Source organism: Dendrobates tinctorius, unplaced genomic scaffold (genome assembly GCF_039654945.1).
Source record: "Dendrobates tinctorius isolate UK_male_01 unplaced genomic scaffold, ASM3965494v1 ptg000073l, whole genome shotgun sequence".
Lineage (NCBI taxonomy): Eukaryota > Metazoa > Chordata > Amphibia > Anura > Dendrobatidae > Dendrobates > Dendrobates tinctorius.
The window spans coordinates 16974624-16992347 of NW_027361741.1; the positions used below are offsets into that span (position 1 = coordinate 16974624).

At 44.0% G+C, this 17724-nt stretch overlaps 1 protein-coding gene across 5 annotated transcripts in view; it reads left to right on the forward strand.

The window, feature by feature from the left end:
- CRYBA4 (crystallin beta A4) overlaps positions 1-17724 on the forward strand; it is a 143655-nt gene that overhangs the window by 91515 nt on the left and 34416 nt on the right. For all 5 annotated transcript variants that reach the window (XM_073582676.1, XM_073582677.1, XM_073582679.1 and 2 more), the window contains one exon: positions 13698-13816. In XM_073582676.1, coding sequence (XP_073438777.1) covers positions 13698-13816 — 119 coding nt within the window. The remainder of the gene's footprint in view (positions 1-13697; positions 13817-17724) is intronic.

Sequence of the window (17724 nt, forward strand, 5' to 3'; positions counted from 1 at the left end):
CTGATTGCACTAACCCCACCTGCTGGCCAGAATTTATAAGGATGCTCCCCTTTCTGGCCTGCAGCAGGAATAGTCATGTACACTGTATTATCTGGCATGGGGACCCCCCCTGCCTCCAGGCATGATATTACCCCTTAGAGGGAGGCAATGTCACCGTGGCAACCGGACTCTGGGTTGCCACATTTCCAAACAGAAAAAGACAAATGTGAACAGCAAGCTAAGAGAGCCACTGTATCTTTAACTAACAAAATAAAGCTTCACTCTGAAATTCTATAATATGTAAGAATGCTTTAGAAAATAAGATGAAAAATGAAGGTACTTAGCGCATAAATTGGCCAATTCATGTGAGCCCAACATTCAACAACAAGACGTTTCAGAGTGCAGCTTTAGTTTGTTAGTTATATATAAAGTGGTTTGCTTTATAAACAGCTGGCACCTGTTCACATTTGTCTTTTTCTGTTTGGAAGTGCTGGTCAGTTTTTTGATAATTATAGTATACCGTATGTCTTCTGACTGAGCACTCCTCCCATCCTAAGGGGGTTTTAAATACAGCTTGATCCTACCTGCCCATATACCGTAAATGTAGGCTTTTAGCTTGGGAGAGGCATCATGTTAGGTTTAGGGTTCCAACAAAGGTGCACGCCTTATTGCTTGCTGTTGGGTTCACATGCATTGGCCAATTTATGCGCTAAGTACCTTCATTTTTTAACTTTTTTTCTACAGCAGTATTGCACTTTCAATTTCATATTTTCAATGTGTACATAATATAGTGTTTCAGAGTGCAGCTTTAACTTGTTAAAAATGTACCTTAGACATATAATTTATGGACAGCATGCATGTATGTTGCAATATTATTACTAGAGAAATACATCTCTATGTTGTAAGTGGGTAGGACGATTCGACCATGGCGGCTAGCTGTCTGTCATCTCTGTTGTGGTGAGGTTATATGGAGAGTCTTCACCATTGTATGTTTTAATGGTTTTTCATTAAAGAAGATTTTAATAGCAGCTGGAGCAGAATTTTCCTTCTATGGTCTATGACGTTGGTCCGCACGGAGCTCCGAGTTTCTGCGCTTGATCTCTGGTGAGCTGGCTATTTCTTTCTATTTCTATTTGGCTAGCTGTCTACATACATTTTGCCGATATGGACAAAGCACATGATATATTTCTTTTGGAAATGTAATTAGGGTTGAGCAGAAAGAGTAACAACATCTTGGTACAGTCTCAACTTTGGTAAACCAAGGACAAGGGATTAGAGTCCTGTGAACCTTGTCCTACCTGGTCATCCCTGGTCCCTCTTGTGATTAGTAGGCTGGTGCAACGTTATTGTTATGGCATGACAGATGCATGATTTAGCATCTGGCAGTTTTAGGAAGTTTGCCGGGCTCTAGTCTCGCATCTTTGGACTGCCGATATGGCTGATGGATCATTGTACCATAAATCCAATTGCTCAACACTAATTGGAGTTTGGTAATTTGGACTTTTATAAATCTTAGTTCCTAGTAAGGCATGAATCATAAATTGGTGGTAAACTAGCGGTTAAACTAAATTGAAGAGTCACCTCCAACAATTATTTTAGGCACTAAACCTTTCTAAATGTGTGTATTGTAATGTATGTGCAATAAAATGCTTACTGATCGCTGTCTTCAAAGGTTTCCAGTGCCGCTATGGTCCTCTTCTCACTTTACTTGACTTCAAATATGAATCGCATCATCACATGGAGGCTTATGTGTAAATTTAAAGTTGATTTTACAATGTAAGTCTAGACTCTAGCCACAGACTTACATTGCAAAAGTGACTTACAGCTTACACAAACCGCTGTCTGATCTGGAGAGAGTTGGAACTGTAGTAATGTGAGCGCGAAGAGGAACGAAGTGGTGCGGAAACCATCAATGATCATTAAGTATTTTAATATACCTACATTACACACATATTTAGAAAGATTTATGACATATTATTTTTTATTGAGAGTGCCTCTTTAATTTAGAATAATTGGATAGATGGGCAGTGACAGCATGATGTGTGGACTGCATATCACCTCTCATTACCATTGGGCTTGAAGGAATGGTTGTTGGGCGTGTAGGATCGTGCGCCGACTGGGGGGGGCCTTCCTTACAGCGCACTTTGTTCTTTCATCTGTCGTCCGCCGTCCCTTTCCCTATGAGCAAAGATGGGAGTCCAGAGCCAAGAGTGCTTCACACAAGAACTGTTTATTACTTTCTTCGGAATACAGCAACCGTTCTGACAGCTTCCATGCGCCTGCCTGGGTACCATTCATCCGTTTCCTCCTACCCCTCCTCTGTTTGCCAGTGCGGCGTCCTTTCGGCCTGTTTCACTGCGCCTGCCTTAAGGCGAGGCCACAGCAATCATCTACTCTGCCCGTCCACCCAAGGCGACGTCGTTTCAGTCTGCTCCTCTCTGCGCCTGCCTAAGGCCACGACTACAGTGGTCAGCTTACTCAGCCCGTCTATCTGCCTCCACACCTACTGTCCCTTCAGTGTGCAGCACCCCGCCCATCTGGTATCCCAAGCTTGTCCTCTTGCTGTCTTCCAGGGGCCACCCTCCTCCTGAGAGCTCTCTTTTTTTCTTCTCTTCTTTGTCTCTCTTCTCTGTCTCCTCCTGAGCTCTTCGTCTCTAAGATCTCTGAACCTCCCCCTTTTATCCTTTCATCCTGGAAATCCCCTTCTCCTGTTCCACTAGCTCCGCCCACCATGACTTGGCTTTTCCTAGCATTAGCTGTTGTTAAGACCTTTCCTGTCCCTGCACTGTGTCTCGCCCTAGTTACCACAGCCCTAACTGCAACTTTCCAATAAACAGTAACCACGTATTTACAACAATATGAGGCACAGTATACACCAGACAGAGATACATGTCATTGACAACAATAGTCCCATAAATAAGGGGTGTGAAGGAGACAAGGGACAACCCAGCTCCAACACCCTAGCGCAAGCTCAATAACATGTAATACTTAGGAGAAAGAACATGAGAGCACGCAATAAATTCCATATAGAAAAATATATAAATTTTATTATTATTAAATAGTTTACAAAAAATGGATAGAAAAAGATGTGCTCATAAACAATCTGGACAATAAATCCCATGTACCGACCAAATCCCCTCAAGAAGGAAAACCAGGTGAGAATATACTGAAGGCCTCAGATCAAATCCAAGAACTAAATATCGCCCCAGCAGATGTGAAATCCATAATCATAGTAGCGGTGACTGGTATTACCAGTATCAATACACGCTAACAGCGGAGATCAAAGTGCTGGTGGAAATAATAGATGACCATCAGAAAAAAACCGCCCCAGCTGATGTAAAATAAGTAATCATAGAGGCAAAAACTAGTAATACAAGTGCCAAAAATACACTGCCAGTAGTAATCACAAGCGCTGGTAGTAGTACAAAATCGAATGAATGACAACTCACCAGGGAGGGGAGAGGGGGGGTCCAGTAGTGGGGCCTCCGACGCGCGTTTCGCGACGTCCCCCGCCGCTTTATCAAGGAGGAGAGTGAATAGAAAGATCCCAGTAGGGCCTTCAAGTAGCCCATGACCCCGGTCACGTGACCGGCGTCAGCCAATCAAGATGGCCTAAACGGCGCATGCGCCGTGGTGTCTGCAGGTCCTATGCTGCAGCCCGGCGTCCACACACTGCGCATGCGTCGGAACCCGAGGCATAGCGCACTGTGTAAAAGGACGCCGACCGCAGCATGGAGCAGCACACAGCACGGCGATGCGCACAGCCATATAACGATTGGACACAGTGTATGTAATCCCTGAACCAAGGTTCCCTAGCAAGGGGCCAAGATAAAATAAAAATGAGCCCCATAATATCAGGAGCAGCAATGCTGTATAAACGTCATAGAAAATACTATAAGCAGTGATCCACAAATAACCCCCCCATTCAATAATATGTATACAATAATTATAAGGAGTGAGCAAAAGATCATTAATACATAAAAAATAGAATACAGAGATGTACAACAAAAAATTCAAATAAACAGCATGTTAGATGGTATTCAACCCCTGGGAGGTGTTCTTGATTGTAGACAAAGGAAAATCAGATCCGATATATAGGGCTACTTGAGGCAAAACCGGGATATATGAGATGATACTGAAAATGACAGAACACATATCTCAGAATTAAAAACAATAAAATTAAAAAGAAAATGTATTAAAAACAACCACTAAAGGAAGACATAGGAAATATAGAGTCCTGCAGGAACTTAAAACAAACTGGGGAACCATGTTACAATTAATTCAGGTTGGGTCAAGGAGGAAAGGGGAATCTCACATAAAGTGAGATGTTATCAATGAACAAAGGGCCAAAAAGGGGGAACGGAGAACTGAAGAGTTAAATTGGGCAAAAATGGAGTGTCACAAAAATGGAATAAAACTCAAGGACTCATTTAGTCCCCTAGGTCTCATGGTGTCCAATCGGACAATCCACTTGACCTCCATTTGCCCAAGGATCTTTCTATGGTCCCCACCCCTTATGCCCATATGCAAAGCATCAATCCCCCTGATCTTTAATAGACCTGCCTCACAAATATGATGAGCCCGGAAATGTCTGGGGATAGTTTTCAATTCAGCGGGATCAGATATCGCCCTGGCTGCGCCAATGTCCCGCACATGTTCACGTGTCCGCACCCTCAGCTCTCTCGTGGTAAGGCCCACATAAATTTTGGGGCACGGACAAGTTGCATAGTAGATAACGTTAGACGTCCCACATGATATCAGTTGTCTAATTGTGAACTCACTATTGCCATCAGAGGAGCTGAAGGTGGAACAGCGCAGGACATTAGCGCAAGCCAGGCAATGTCCACACTGAAAAGATCCCCAGACCGGGCCACTTGTCCCAAAGAAATTTCTGGGGGTGGGTACATAGTGGCTCCGAACCAAGAGATCCCTTAAATTCCTGGATCTACGTGGCGTCATGGAAGGGGAATGTCCAAGGGCGGCCCTCAGGGCTGGTTCTGTCTCCAAAATGGACCAGTATTTTTGTAGAATGGTACGCATATTAGACCATTCGTGATTGTATGTTGATATAAAACGTATAGGTCCATCTTTATCTCGTCTGCCAATCTTCGTAGTAGATTGTAGGAGGCCATTGCGCGGGGTACATCTTGCTCGATCATAACCTCTCTTAATGCACCTACGACTATAGCCCCTTTTGAGAAAACGATCCCTCATATCTTGGGCTTGTTTTTCAAATCGATCATTGGTGGAGCAGATGCGTCGCATGCGGAGGAACTGTCCGACCGGGATGGCCCGCACAGTTGCCGGATCATGGGCCGAAGATGCATGTAATAAAGAGTTGACAGAGGTGGGTTTCCTAAAGACGTCCGTCTGGATACGCCGATCAATGTCGATCTCCAGGCGGACGTCCAGGAAATCCACAACCCTGTCATCATGCTTATATGTCAAGCGAATATTGTAATTATTGGCATTTAACGACCTCATGAAATTCCCGAGCCGGTCGACCCCACCATCCCACAAAAACAAAATATCATCGATAAAGCGGTACCAGCACAGCACATGGGAAGCGTCACGTGGGCCCCCGTCGCCAAAGAGATCTCTCTCCCAAGCCCCCAAAAAGAGGTTGGCGTACGAAGGCGCACAAGCCGCTCCCATGGCTGTGCCCCGCTTCTGCAGATAGAATTGGTCCTTGAAAACAAAAAAATTGTGGGTTAAGATGAAGTCGACCAGCTCAAGAACCAGCTCACATAGCGGGCCATCCAGGTCGGAGGCCCCCAAAAAGAGGCGAACAGCATCAACTCCAACCGAATGATCGATACATGTGTAGAGGCTCTCTACATCGGCAGTAACGAGAAGAGTGGACGGTTCCACAAGGATGCCGTCAACCCGAGCCAGGACATCCGTCGTGTCACGTATATAGGATGGCAGTGCCTCTACCAATGGCTTTAGATAAAAATCAATAAAGCGACATACGGGCTCACAAATACTGCCAATCCCTGACACTATAGGACGTCCTGGGGGGTCGAGGGCATCCTTGTGGACCTTGGGTAAAAGATAAAAAGTGGGGGTTCTGGGGAATTTTACCACCAAGCCATCAAAGACCTTCTTAGTTATGACACCGCTTTCAAATGCCCTCTCCAGGATCAGTCTAAGTTCATGTAAAAAACGACTCCCTGGATCAGAGGGTAGTTTTTTATATGTTTCAGGGTCCCTCAGTTGGCGAAACACTTCTTTCTCATATTTCTGGCTGGGCCATACCACTATGTTCCCCCCCTTATCAGCAGGTTTAAACACGACATCCTCCAATGATTGTAATTGGGAGATCGCCAACCGCTGTTTATGAGTTAAATTATCCAATTTGCGTCGTGAGGATAGTTTTTTAAAATCCTCACTCACCAATTTGGTAAAAATATCCACAGAGGGACACAGCGACAAGGGGGGGAACCTAGTGGATTTAGGTCCAAATGAGGGGGGGAACTTACTCATAGATGGACCTTCCTGTTCGGCAAGCAAGTCCTCCAAATCACGAATCGCCTCCCTTTCAGTGTTGTTCAGGGACCCAGGAGTATAACTAGCAGTATGGAGTTTTTTCAGAATTAATTTCCTCGAAAATAATTGAAGGTCTTTCAGGGCTGTAAAGTAATTAAAGGAATTAGTGGGTGAAAATGTTAGACCCTTCCCCAGAACCTCCAATTGTATATCGGTTAAAACATAATCTGAAAGGTTTAATACCTGTAGGTCCCCCTGAGGACCACCCTTGGAGACTCCCGATCCCCCAGCTCTAGTTTTTGTGAATTGGCGTGTCTCGACCCTCTTGGAAGCAGCCACCTTCGGGCCAAAGTTCGACCCAGTACCTCTCTGCCCCTGATCATCATCCTGAGTTGATATATTAGAACGAAGTGAGGTTGATCTTGACCGTGAATATGATGCATTTCTATTTCTAGGGCGGGATCGCCCACTTATATCACGCCATCTATACACCCTAGAAAGTTGTTTGTCTTGAACATCTCTTTTAAATTTTTTTGCCTTATTTACTTGGATGTCCAGAGCCCATTTTTGTAGATCCGAGTCAATCTGATCATTCAATTTTTTAAGGGCATCACTGGACATCTCTTTATGTAGAATAGATTGCAATTCATCAATTTCCGTTTCAATAACAGCAAGGGAATCATGATCCATCTGCTTTAAGAGGGTCAAAAAAGGGTCATCTACTCTGCCCGTCCACCCAAGGCGACGTCGTTTCAGTCTGCTCCTCTCTGCGCCTGCCTAAGGCCACGACTACAGTGGTCAGCTTACTCAGCCCGTCTATCTGCCTCCACACCTACTGTCCCTTCAGTGTGCAGCACCCCGCCCATCTGGTATCCCAAGCTTGTCCTCTTGCTGTCTTCCAGGGGCCACCCTCCTCCTGAGAGCTCTCTTTTTTTCTTCTCTTCTTTGTCTCTCTTCTCTGTCTCCTCCTGAGCTCTTCGTCTCTAAGATCTCTGAACCTCCCCCTTTTATCCTTTCATCCTGGAAATCCCCTTCTCCTGTTCCACTAGCTCCGCCCACCATGACTTGGCTTTTCCTAGCATTAGCTGTTGTTAAGACCTTTCCTGTCCCTGCACTGTGTCTCGCCCTAGTTACCACAGCCCTAACTGCAACTTTCCAATAAACAGTAACCACGTATTTACAACAATATGAGGCACAGTATACACCAGACAGAGATACATGTCATGTGGCACATATGCATTTTAACTATTTACATTTGTCCGAGTCCACGCATTTGTCCACCCTCCTACAGGCATTCGACCAAAAGCTGTCTAAGGTGTATGACCATCTTTGAGGTGACAGACACAAATGGAGGGCGATAGACCCCTTTGATTATAAAGAGGTCGACTGGATGTCCATTAGAACCATATTTAAAAGAACATACAGCAAGGAATTCACAATTTTTTCATCTTCTGAAACTAACAGAACCTTCATCTGATCCTCCTACAAAGTAGTGTGCACTAAGTCTTAAGGCAATCTACAGGTGTATTGGGCTCTAGAGTGCTCAATGGGAGGAAATAGAATTGAATGTGATTTATAATGTTGCGATAAAGTGACAGCAATAAAGCAACTAATAACAGAACACAGTCAGATCTAAGGGAAGCCAAGGACAACTATAGATGTGGTGCTGCTACTATATGAACTATATGGGCTCAATGTGAATGCTGCACTATGAGATATAAAGTGGCAGCAGCACAGGTTGCTTCAGGAGTAGTAATGAAGCAATGGATAGCTTAATATACATGGATTTAGGTGTGGTCTTGGATTATTTAATGTTCTGATCCTGAGAACAAAGTTTAAAAAAACCCCAAATAAATAGAAAGCATTCGATATGGACGCAATGCGCATGTTGTGCTGTATGGCTTAAAGATAAGGCACTGAATGTAGGGAGTGGCATGGCTCTATAAAGACTATTCATATATGTATCTACATGGCACGTTGAGGAAGAATGGGCATCCATGTCTGGAAAGTGCATGAAAAGTGTTCGTCCATACTGTCAGGCAGTGATAAAGATGATTGAGAGTGGTGGTAAAAGCTGTGATGGTGTTGGCATCAGTGGAGATATAATAAATGATAATCGGTGCCTAAAGCTGCCATCCTCTTATGGGGCCCATTCATGATTGTCTGTGACTTACTTCCTAGAAAGCGTATTGGAGGCTTCGTATAATCACCCATTGACTAATAAGAACAGTTGTTTTATATGTGCATTTTAATTGGGGTCTATTGGATAGTTGTACTGTACATGAATCTATGTTTGGTAGTTATTGTCTCCTAATGAGTTGTTCTTTAAATGGACATTTAAGGGAATAGGTAAATTGTGATCCAGGATTCATGTCTGGGTCATAGAGACTAAGATACATTTTTATTTTATTAGTCATTTCCTGAATGAAACAATCAGGAGATGAGTTATAATAGTGTACTTTATGTAGTGTGTTATTGTGATTTGTTCTATAATTTGGTACTTAAAAAATGTTACTGTGATGCTAGTCACTTCTCACGGTCATTTCGTGTGTCAGAATGGTCAAGGAGTCCAAGGTCAGAAGCCAGGAGGGTACATCATAAACAGAAGGAAGAGATAAAAGCGTAGTCAGGTAGCGTTCCGAGGTCAGAGTACCAGGAGGATAACGGATCAGAGCAGAAGGGTTAAACAGGCAGATGGTCAGAATGAAGTCCAAGGTCAGGCAACAGATCAAGCATACAGAACTCAAGGCACAAGGAGCACAAACCTCACTTGTTGAATGTACGTCTGGCAGTGGTCTGGGAGAAGCTGCTCAGTTAAGTAGGCGTGGTGACCACCTGGGATAGTGTTATGAATGAGTCACCGGAGGAGGAAAAAACAAAAATGCAAGCTAAGTCCAGAAAACCGGAGAGGTTGGTAGCTAGCGGATTGCAGACCCCTGATCCTATTCACAACAACTAACAGTAGCCGTGGAGCATTCCTACGGTGGTCCTAGACGCCTCTTTACAGCCGGAGAACTAAATAAGCCTAAAGAAAGAAAGGGGAAATCTAAACTGCCCCAGAGCAGACCCCAAAGCAATAGACAGCCCCCAACATGTATTGTCGGTGAAAACAGATGAAAACACAAACACAGACAGAAAGACAGGCAGAGTAAACGATGGGGCCCAACTAACTAGATAGGAAAGGACAGAAAAGATGCTGGCTGCAATCCGCAAAAACCCTACAAAAAATGTCCCAACACGTCTGATAGGAAAAACTGCCCTGAAGTCACTAGACTTCAAAATCCCAATATCAGCACTCCGATATATTCTGAAGACAGAGCAAAAGAGATTTAACCGATCAGGGACAAAAATGGAAATTCAGCAGAGCCCCAGCCGGGGCTGGCAGAACACAAAACTAAGCAAATCAGACTAAATCTCATGGAACAATAACAGAGCAAAACTTAGCTTTAGAAGACAGGAACTGAACTGGAGGCCAGAGCTCAGAGCAGAGAAATCACCAGCAACCCTACAGGGAGTTGGCTGCCTTATATCCACTCAGAGATTCCGGATGTCCAATCGCAATCCACCTGTTCAGGTGACGGGTTTCTCCCATCCAAATCAGTTTTACCACCTCCTTTCACCAGCAGAGGGAGTTCATCGGACATCAAAGGTGAGCGAGAAAATGAGCTCACAACAGGATAGTGAACACTTGGAGACAGCCGACGCATCACTGTCTCAGATTGGCTAGTCGAGCTGTCAATCAACACACTGACAGCTCAGCACGCCCCTGAACCAGATTGGATGGCCATGCTGTCAGTCAAAGTACTGACAGCTTCAGCATGCCCCTGTACCGGATTGGATGGCTGAGCTGTCACTAACTGCATCCTAGACACACTGAGGGGTGGAACCATGACAGTTACAGTGGGTACGGAAAGTATTCAGACCCCTTTAAATTTTTCACTGTTTGTTTCTTTGTGTGTGCCTTTACAAATCAAGTCCTATCAGTTTAAGTAGACATAGCTGGATTCCAATGAAGGAGTAGAACCATCTCAAGGAAGATCACAAGGAAATGGACAGCATGCGACTTAAATATGAGTGTCTGAGCAAAGGGTCTGAATGCTTCTGACCATGTGATATTTCAGTTTTTCTTTTTTAATAAATTTGCAAAAATTCCTACATTTCTGTTTTTTTCAGTCAAGATGGAGTGCAGAGTGTACATTAATGAGAAGAAAAATGAATTTTTTTGAATTTACCAAATGGCTGCAATGAAACAAAGAGTGAAAAAATTGAAGGAGTCTGAATACTTTCCGTACCCACTGTATGTTTTATGGCATAATCCCTTAGTCTGTCAAGTCTTTTAGTAGCAAGATTTTTTTGTGAGTACATTTTTTTTTTTTCTATAGAAATTTCAGTGACGCTCAGAGTGTATAGTGCTGCAAAATTAGACAAAAAAAGACTATTTTGTCTATTAATCAAACTAAAACTAAAATAAAAATAATTTTGCTCACAAAAACCTCACCACACTATAGAATTATATATAATGAATTTATTAAAATAAAAAACCTTATAAAACTAGCACAATACACCAAAAAAAAAAAGGAACAATGTGGGCTAATTGAATCCAAAAAAAAAAGCACAGTACCAATATTATGAAGATTCATCTGAACATATTAATGGAAGCCTAATAGTGAATGTTTTAGTCAAAAAGAACCCAATCACTACAATAGTAATAAAAGTTCAGGGATATATTACAAAACTAGTGCAAGTTGCCCAACATATGTGTACCTAGAAAATCTCGATAGAGAAAAAAAAGGATCACAGTATTGGACATATAAATAGATATAGCGCTATATCTCAGAAAAGACATGCAATATTCTGAATGATGCCTAAAAAATAGATGACAAAAATAACACACCACCTGTAAAATGGTAAAAAAAAAATTTTTGTCCAAAATATCATCCAACCATAAAAAACTCCTATTTTTTTTTCTGGCACTTACAGTTGTGGCCAAAAGTATTGACACCCCTGCAATTCTGTCAGATAATACTCAGTTTCTTCCTGAAAATGATTGCAAACACAAATTCTTTGGTATTATTATCTTCATTTAATTTGTCTTAATTGAAAAAACACAAAAAGAATTGTTCTAAAGCCAAATTGGATATAATTCCATACCAAACATAAAAAAGAGGGTGGACAAAAGTATTGGCACTGTTCGAAAAATCATGTGATGCTTCTCTAATTTGTGTAATTAACAGCACCTGTAACTTACCTGTGGCACCTAACAGGTGTTGGCAATAACTAAATCACACTTGCAGCCAGTTGACATGGATTAAAGTTGACTCAACCTCTGTCCTGTGTCCTTGTGTGTACCACATTGAGCATGGAGAAAAGAAAGAAGACCAAAGAACTGTCTGAGGACTTGAGAAACCAAATTGTGAGGAAGCATGAGCAATCTCAAGGCTACAAGTCCATCTCCAAAGACAAGAATGTTCCTGTGTCTACCCTGCACAGTGTCATCAAGAAGTTTAAAGCCCATGGCACTGTGGCTAACCTCCCTAGATGTGGACGGAAAAGAAAAATTGACAAGAGATTTCAACGCAACATTGTGCGGATGTTGGATAAAGAACCTCGACTAACATGCAAACAAGTTCAAGCTGCCCTGCAGTCCGAGGGTACAACAGTGTCAACCCGTACTATCTGTCGGCGTCTGAATGAAAAGGGACTGTATGGTAGGAGACCCAAGAAGACCCCACTTCTTACCCCGAGACATAAAAAAGCCAGGCTGGCGTTTGCCAAAACTTACCTGAAAAAGCCTAAAACGTTTTAGAAGAATGTTCTCTGGTCAGATGAGACAAAAGTAGAGCTTTTTGGGCAAAGGCATCAACATAGAGTTTACAGGAGAAAAAAAGAGGCATTCAAAGAAAAGAACACGGTCCCTACAGTCAAACATGGCGGAGGTTCCCTGATGTTTTGGAGTTGCTTTGCTGCCTCTGGCACTGGACTGGTTGACCGTGTGCATGGCATTATGAAGTCTGACAACAAATTTTGCAGCATAATGTAGGGCCCAGTGTGAGAAAGATGGGTCTCCCTCAGAGGTCATGGGTCTTCCAGCAGGACAATGACCCAAAACACACTTCAAAAAGCACTAGAAAATGGTTTGAGAGAAAGCACTGGAGACTTCTAAGGTGGCCAGCAATGAGTCCAGACCTGAATCCCATAGAACAGCTGTGGAGAGATCTAAAAATGGCAGTTTGGAGAAGGCACCCTTCTAATATCAGGGACCTGGAGCAGTTTGCCAAAGAAGAATGGTCTAAAATTCCAGCAGAGCATTGTAAGAAACTCATTGATGGTTACCGGAAGCGGTTGGTCGCAGTTATTTTGGCTAAAGGTTGTGCAACCAAGTATTAGACTGAGGGTGCCAATACTTTTGTCTGGCCCATTTTTGGAGTTTTGTGTGAAATGATCAATGTTTTGCTTTTTGCTTCATTCTCTTTTGTGGTTTTTCATTTAAGACAAATTAAATGAAGATAATAATACCAAAGAATTTGTGTTTGCAATCATTTTCAGGAAGAAACTGAGTATTATCTGACAGAATTACAGGGGTGTCAATACTTTTGGCCACAACTGTATGTCGACTGACATGAGTAGCAACTAGAATTGTAACGATAAATCACAGAATGTACTTACAAGGTTACCTGTATACATAAAATGTAGAATGACTACAAACACTTCATGCGCTGACCATGTACTGTAGTTTATTTTTTTACATATAAATAATAGAATTTGGTCCTTTTGTCCTGAGCGTACTGTTGATGGTGACATACTGTATGATCATTGTAGCTACATATATTAGAAGCAGGTCAGCAGTCATTATCCATAATTTATAGCCTCCATTGTGATAAGTGGCCAGCTGCTGTACACCATCACTTTATGTGGACATCTATTCCCAGAGGTTGGCATCAGATTTATACCTCTAATGTTCTGCTCAATAAATGTCCTGCAATCCCCAGAAAGGAGCTGATGGCTCAAATGACCCCCCCAATGTATGAAGACATGAAGCAAAATTGTACATGGATAGTATACAGTAGAGAGTTGTGTCTTTGGCTGGACTGATATGTTTTCATTTTGAGAATCTTTTGGGAAATCTTCCATGTCTTTCTCAGTATCATTTATCTGGCCATATTATTGCTTGTATCGGTGTCCTTGCTTCATCAAGTATTTCACTTTGCTTTTTTCTACTTTACTTTCAGATTATTGCCTGGGATGAGGAATGTTTCCAAGGCCGCAGACATGAGTTTACATCCGAATGTTACAATATCATGGAATATGGATTTGAAACTGTCCGCTCCTTTAAAATAGAAAGTGGGGCGTAAGTATCACCATTTGTGGGGATATTAGTAGGGGGACAAAGTGTAGTCAGGATTTCAGCCACTGCAATACTTCTGTTTCTCCAGATGCTTTTAACTGTTGAGCAACCAATTTTAGGTCCTTATAACAAATTCTTGCAAGACTGTATGTTCAAGAGAGATATGATAGCAATGGCACTTGGTTAAAAGTAGATTTTGTTAGAAAGCATTGTTGGCTATATCTCTTGTCATAGTACGTAGTTCAGGTGGCAAATGTCAATTCAGGTTGGGATCTATGTCCGGATACTAGAGAAGCTTACGTATGCGTTGGTGAACTCCTGTAACCTGGTATGTGTGACGACCAGGTTACTGGAGTTCACCAGCACATCCAGGAGCTTCACCAGTATCCAGACATAGATCCCAGCCTGAATTGACCTTAGACGGGTGCTGCCGGCCAGGTCGCCGCCTGAACTACATACTGTGTGTCATGGTCACGTGTCTCTGGACGCAGATGATACCGCAAGGCGAACCCATAACACACGTGACCCTGGATACACCGCCTCCAGTGGGGCGCATTTAAATAATAAAGACGTGCAGGTGGATACGCCGCCTCCACCTGGCGAATTTAGGTATTACACATTATACATACAATAATCAAATAATAAAGGGGGAACCTGGGAAACTTTAACAATGGTGGGCCCTGCAATAGGGAAAAGGGAATTGGAGACCTCCTGAGCTCCCCTGAGCCAGTGTCCCTGCACTCCTAACGTTCCCTATGCCGGTTTCGCACCGGGCGCCGCACGCGTACCTCAACGCCCTAGCTCGCCCTGACCCTAAACCCTCACTAGGGAATAGGTCGGTGCGGAAACTAATCCCACCACTGCACTAATAACACACATGAGGAAAGAGACAATACAGGGGAAACACCACTTAGCTTTGCTCCGTTGCGTGCGCTCCTAGCAACAGAGCCCTCCACCTGAGTGCATCTTCTCCTCCACCTGGATCCATCACCATAACAGGATCCTTCACCTTAGTGCAGCCTTGGAGCAGAGTCCAACACCAGTTGCAGCTGCTTAGTACCAGAGTCCCAAGGAAGTGTTTAGCTTCTGCCACGAAGTCAAGCATGCTTGAGTCCAGCTCAGCGGCCAAGTCCCACATGGTGAGTGCCACTCTCCATAGTAGCCACTCCACCAGACCATGCAGACACTTCCCGCTGACTCCATCACTGCGACCCCACCACGCCATGCCAGCCCCTTCGTCCAGACACCATAGCTGCAACACGTCCCCTCTGGCTAAGCTGCACAGGACTCCTCACCAGCTCCATCCTTCCTCCAGGCTCTCCAAAAACAGAGTGAACACAAACTCACAATATCACAGGCAGTGATTGCACACCTCTAGCACACCTTTATAGGGTGTCACACCTGATACCTAATTAAGTGCAACCTAACCTAAACCTAAGGTGCGATACCGCTAACCACCACCGGGCAACTTAGAATGAACGACACCATGTGATGATTCTAATGGCCACCGGGGGCAATCACGACACACTTTGGAACCAAAGGAAAAAAAGTTCACTTAATGCATTTAATACCGCCAGATCCAACACTGGATCATGACAGTACCCCCTCCTTAATGAGGGGCCTCTGGACCCTCAAGACCACCCCTCATTAGGGAAACACCTACAGCGGGGACGCCCAGACCCTGAGTTCACCCCACCATTACCTGACACTTCAGGTTTATGACAAACGCACCGCTGGTAATGGCAATAAAGTTCATTTTGGAGGCACCACTCATCTCCACAGCGCCGACCTGGGGAACGAGATTATGTATGTGTATGTATGCTAAGAGCTGATCAGACTCCACAACACATTTCCAAGATGTTTTTTGGTGGCACCCATACATGCTCGTTCACACACAGGTCCGGACCTGAACGTTTATTGCACACATACATTTGTCATAACTTGGTGAACTCACTCTGGACTTGACAACAGAGGCATCCCCCTGTGTCACCACACTCACACCCCCACTATTCACCAAGGGACACCACCCTCCAACCCTTTCACCATGAAGACTGCGCCTCCTAGGGTTGGTTAATGGCGAGGGTAGAGATTTGTCCCTACTCCCCCGCAGCACACCTGCTGCACACACCAGGAGGAGAAGGGGACCGGGAAATGGAGGAAATATACTCTCGCTGGTCACCTCCACACGACCAGGAGGGCGGCTTCTTCGATGGTATGAAGATTTGGTGTAAAACCCCGCGGACTATCACACCAGTCAGCTCACCACAGGGGCGTACCCCTTCCCCTCAGGGAATACCAGGCAGCTCCGTGGGGCACCATTCCTCCCACCTGCCTGGGTGCGCCCACCTGCATGAACCAGTCCTGCTCCCCAGCAGCGACTCTAGGGGGTTTTAGTACCATAGCCGCAGGAATATGGAGGAAAATATATATATACTTGCTGGTCGCCTCCACACGACCAGGAGGGGCGGCATCGAAGATTTGGCATGAGCCCCGCGGACTATTCACCAATCTGCTCACTACAGGGACGTACCCCTTCACCTCGGGGAATACCAGGCAGCTCCGTGGGGCACCATTCCTCCCACCTGCCTGGGTGCGTCCCCTGTAAGAGCAAGTCCCGCTCCCCAGCAGCGACTACACACCTAGTCTGCTCACCACAGGGATGTACCCCTTCACCTCGGGGAATACCAGGCAGCTCCGTGGGGCACCATTCCTCCCACCTGCCTGGGTACCTCCCCGTGCGAGAGCAGTGATTGCACACCTCTAGCACACCTTTATAGGGTGTCACACCTGATACCTAATTAAGTGCAACCTAACCTAAACCTAAGGTGCGATACCGCTAACCACCACCGGGCAACTTAGAATGAACGACACCACGTGATGATTCTAATGGCCACCGGCGGCAATCACGACACACTTTGGAACCAAAGGAAAAAAAGTTCACTTAATGCATTTAATACCGCCAGATCCAACACTGGATCATGACACTGTTTTTGGAGCACCGCATCGATTAACAAAAGATATAGTCAACACCTATGGGAATCACGGTCAGAAAGACAATCACTACATTCTCCACTGCTACCTAAGGTTAGTTTTTATACTTGCCTATCAGCATCAGAGTATTAGCCCAGGTTACATGTGAGTTGGGTTGAAGGAAACTGGACATACCCCTCCCGGCTCACTGACTCATTCACAGAGCGCTAGTGTATCAGTTAGGGTTTTCCTCTGTATGTGCATAAACGTTTATACAGTGCCAAACCATACATCTTTGACATTTCGACTCCTGGATTATTGACATTTCCATACATACCTGGTGAATTGATCCTTAGTGATTGTCGAATTTAGTCCTAATTTCATTACATAGTTATAATTATACCTACTCACAGATAAGTGTGTGCAATTTGGCTATACAGTCTTTTATTTAAGACTCATTGTTCACTTACTACAAAGTGGATTGAATATGGAACATTGTTATTACCTGTGGAATAACGGATCTGTATAAGCTAATAAATTTAGGGGTCAACAACTCAATTAAATGGTACTTCCACATCCTGTGCAAAGATGGATATATACATTAGATAACTGCAGTGTCAACGCTTGCCCAGCTGACATTTTTATCTTCCAATGTCCCAGTTGACATGAACGCTCAAGACAGCTATCTAAAGGGAGAGGAGAATAAGTCACTGACCGACTCCTCTAGGGTAGTTAGTAGTTAACCTCCCAAAAGAACAAAAGAATCTGACACTTGTTCCTTCTCAGGAGTTAAAGGTCCCCATTACATGGTCAGCTGATCCATCCAAATTCAGCAGCTTGCATATTAAGGTGATATGTAAAGGGTCTTTTTAATTAAGAAGTAAACAATGGAGTGGCGCTTTGAGGTGGAACATTCAGCCATTAACATTACATGGTGCACA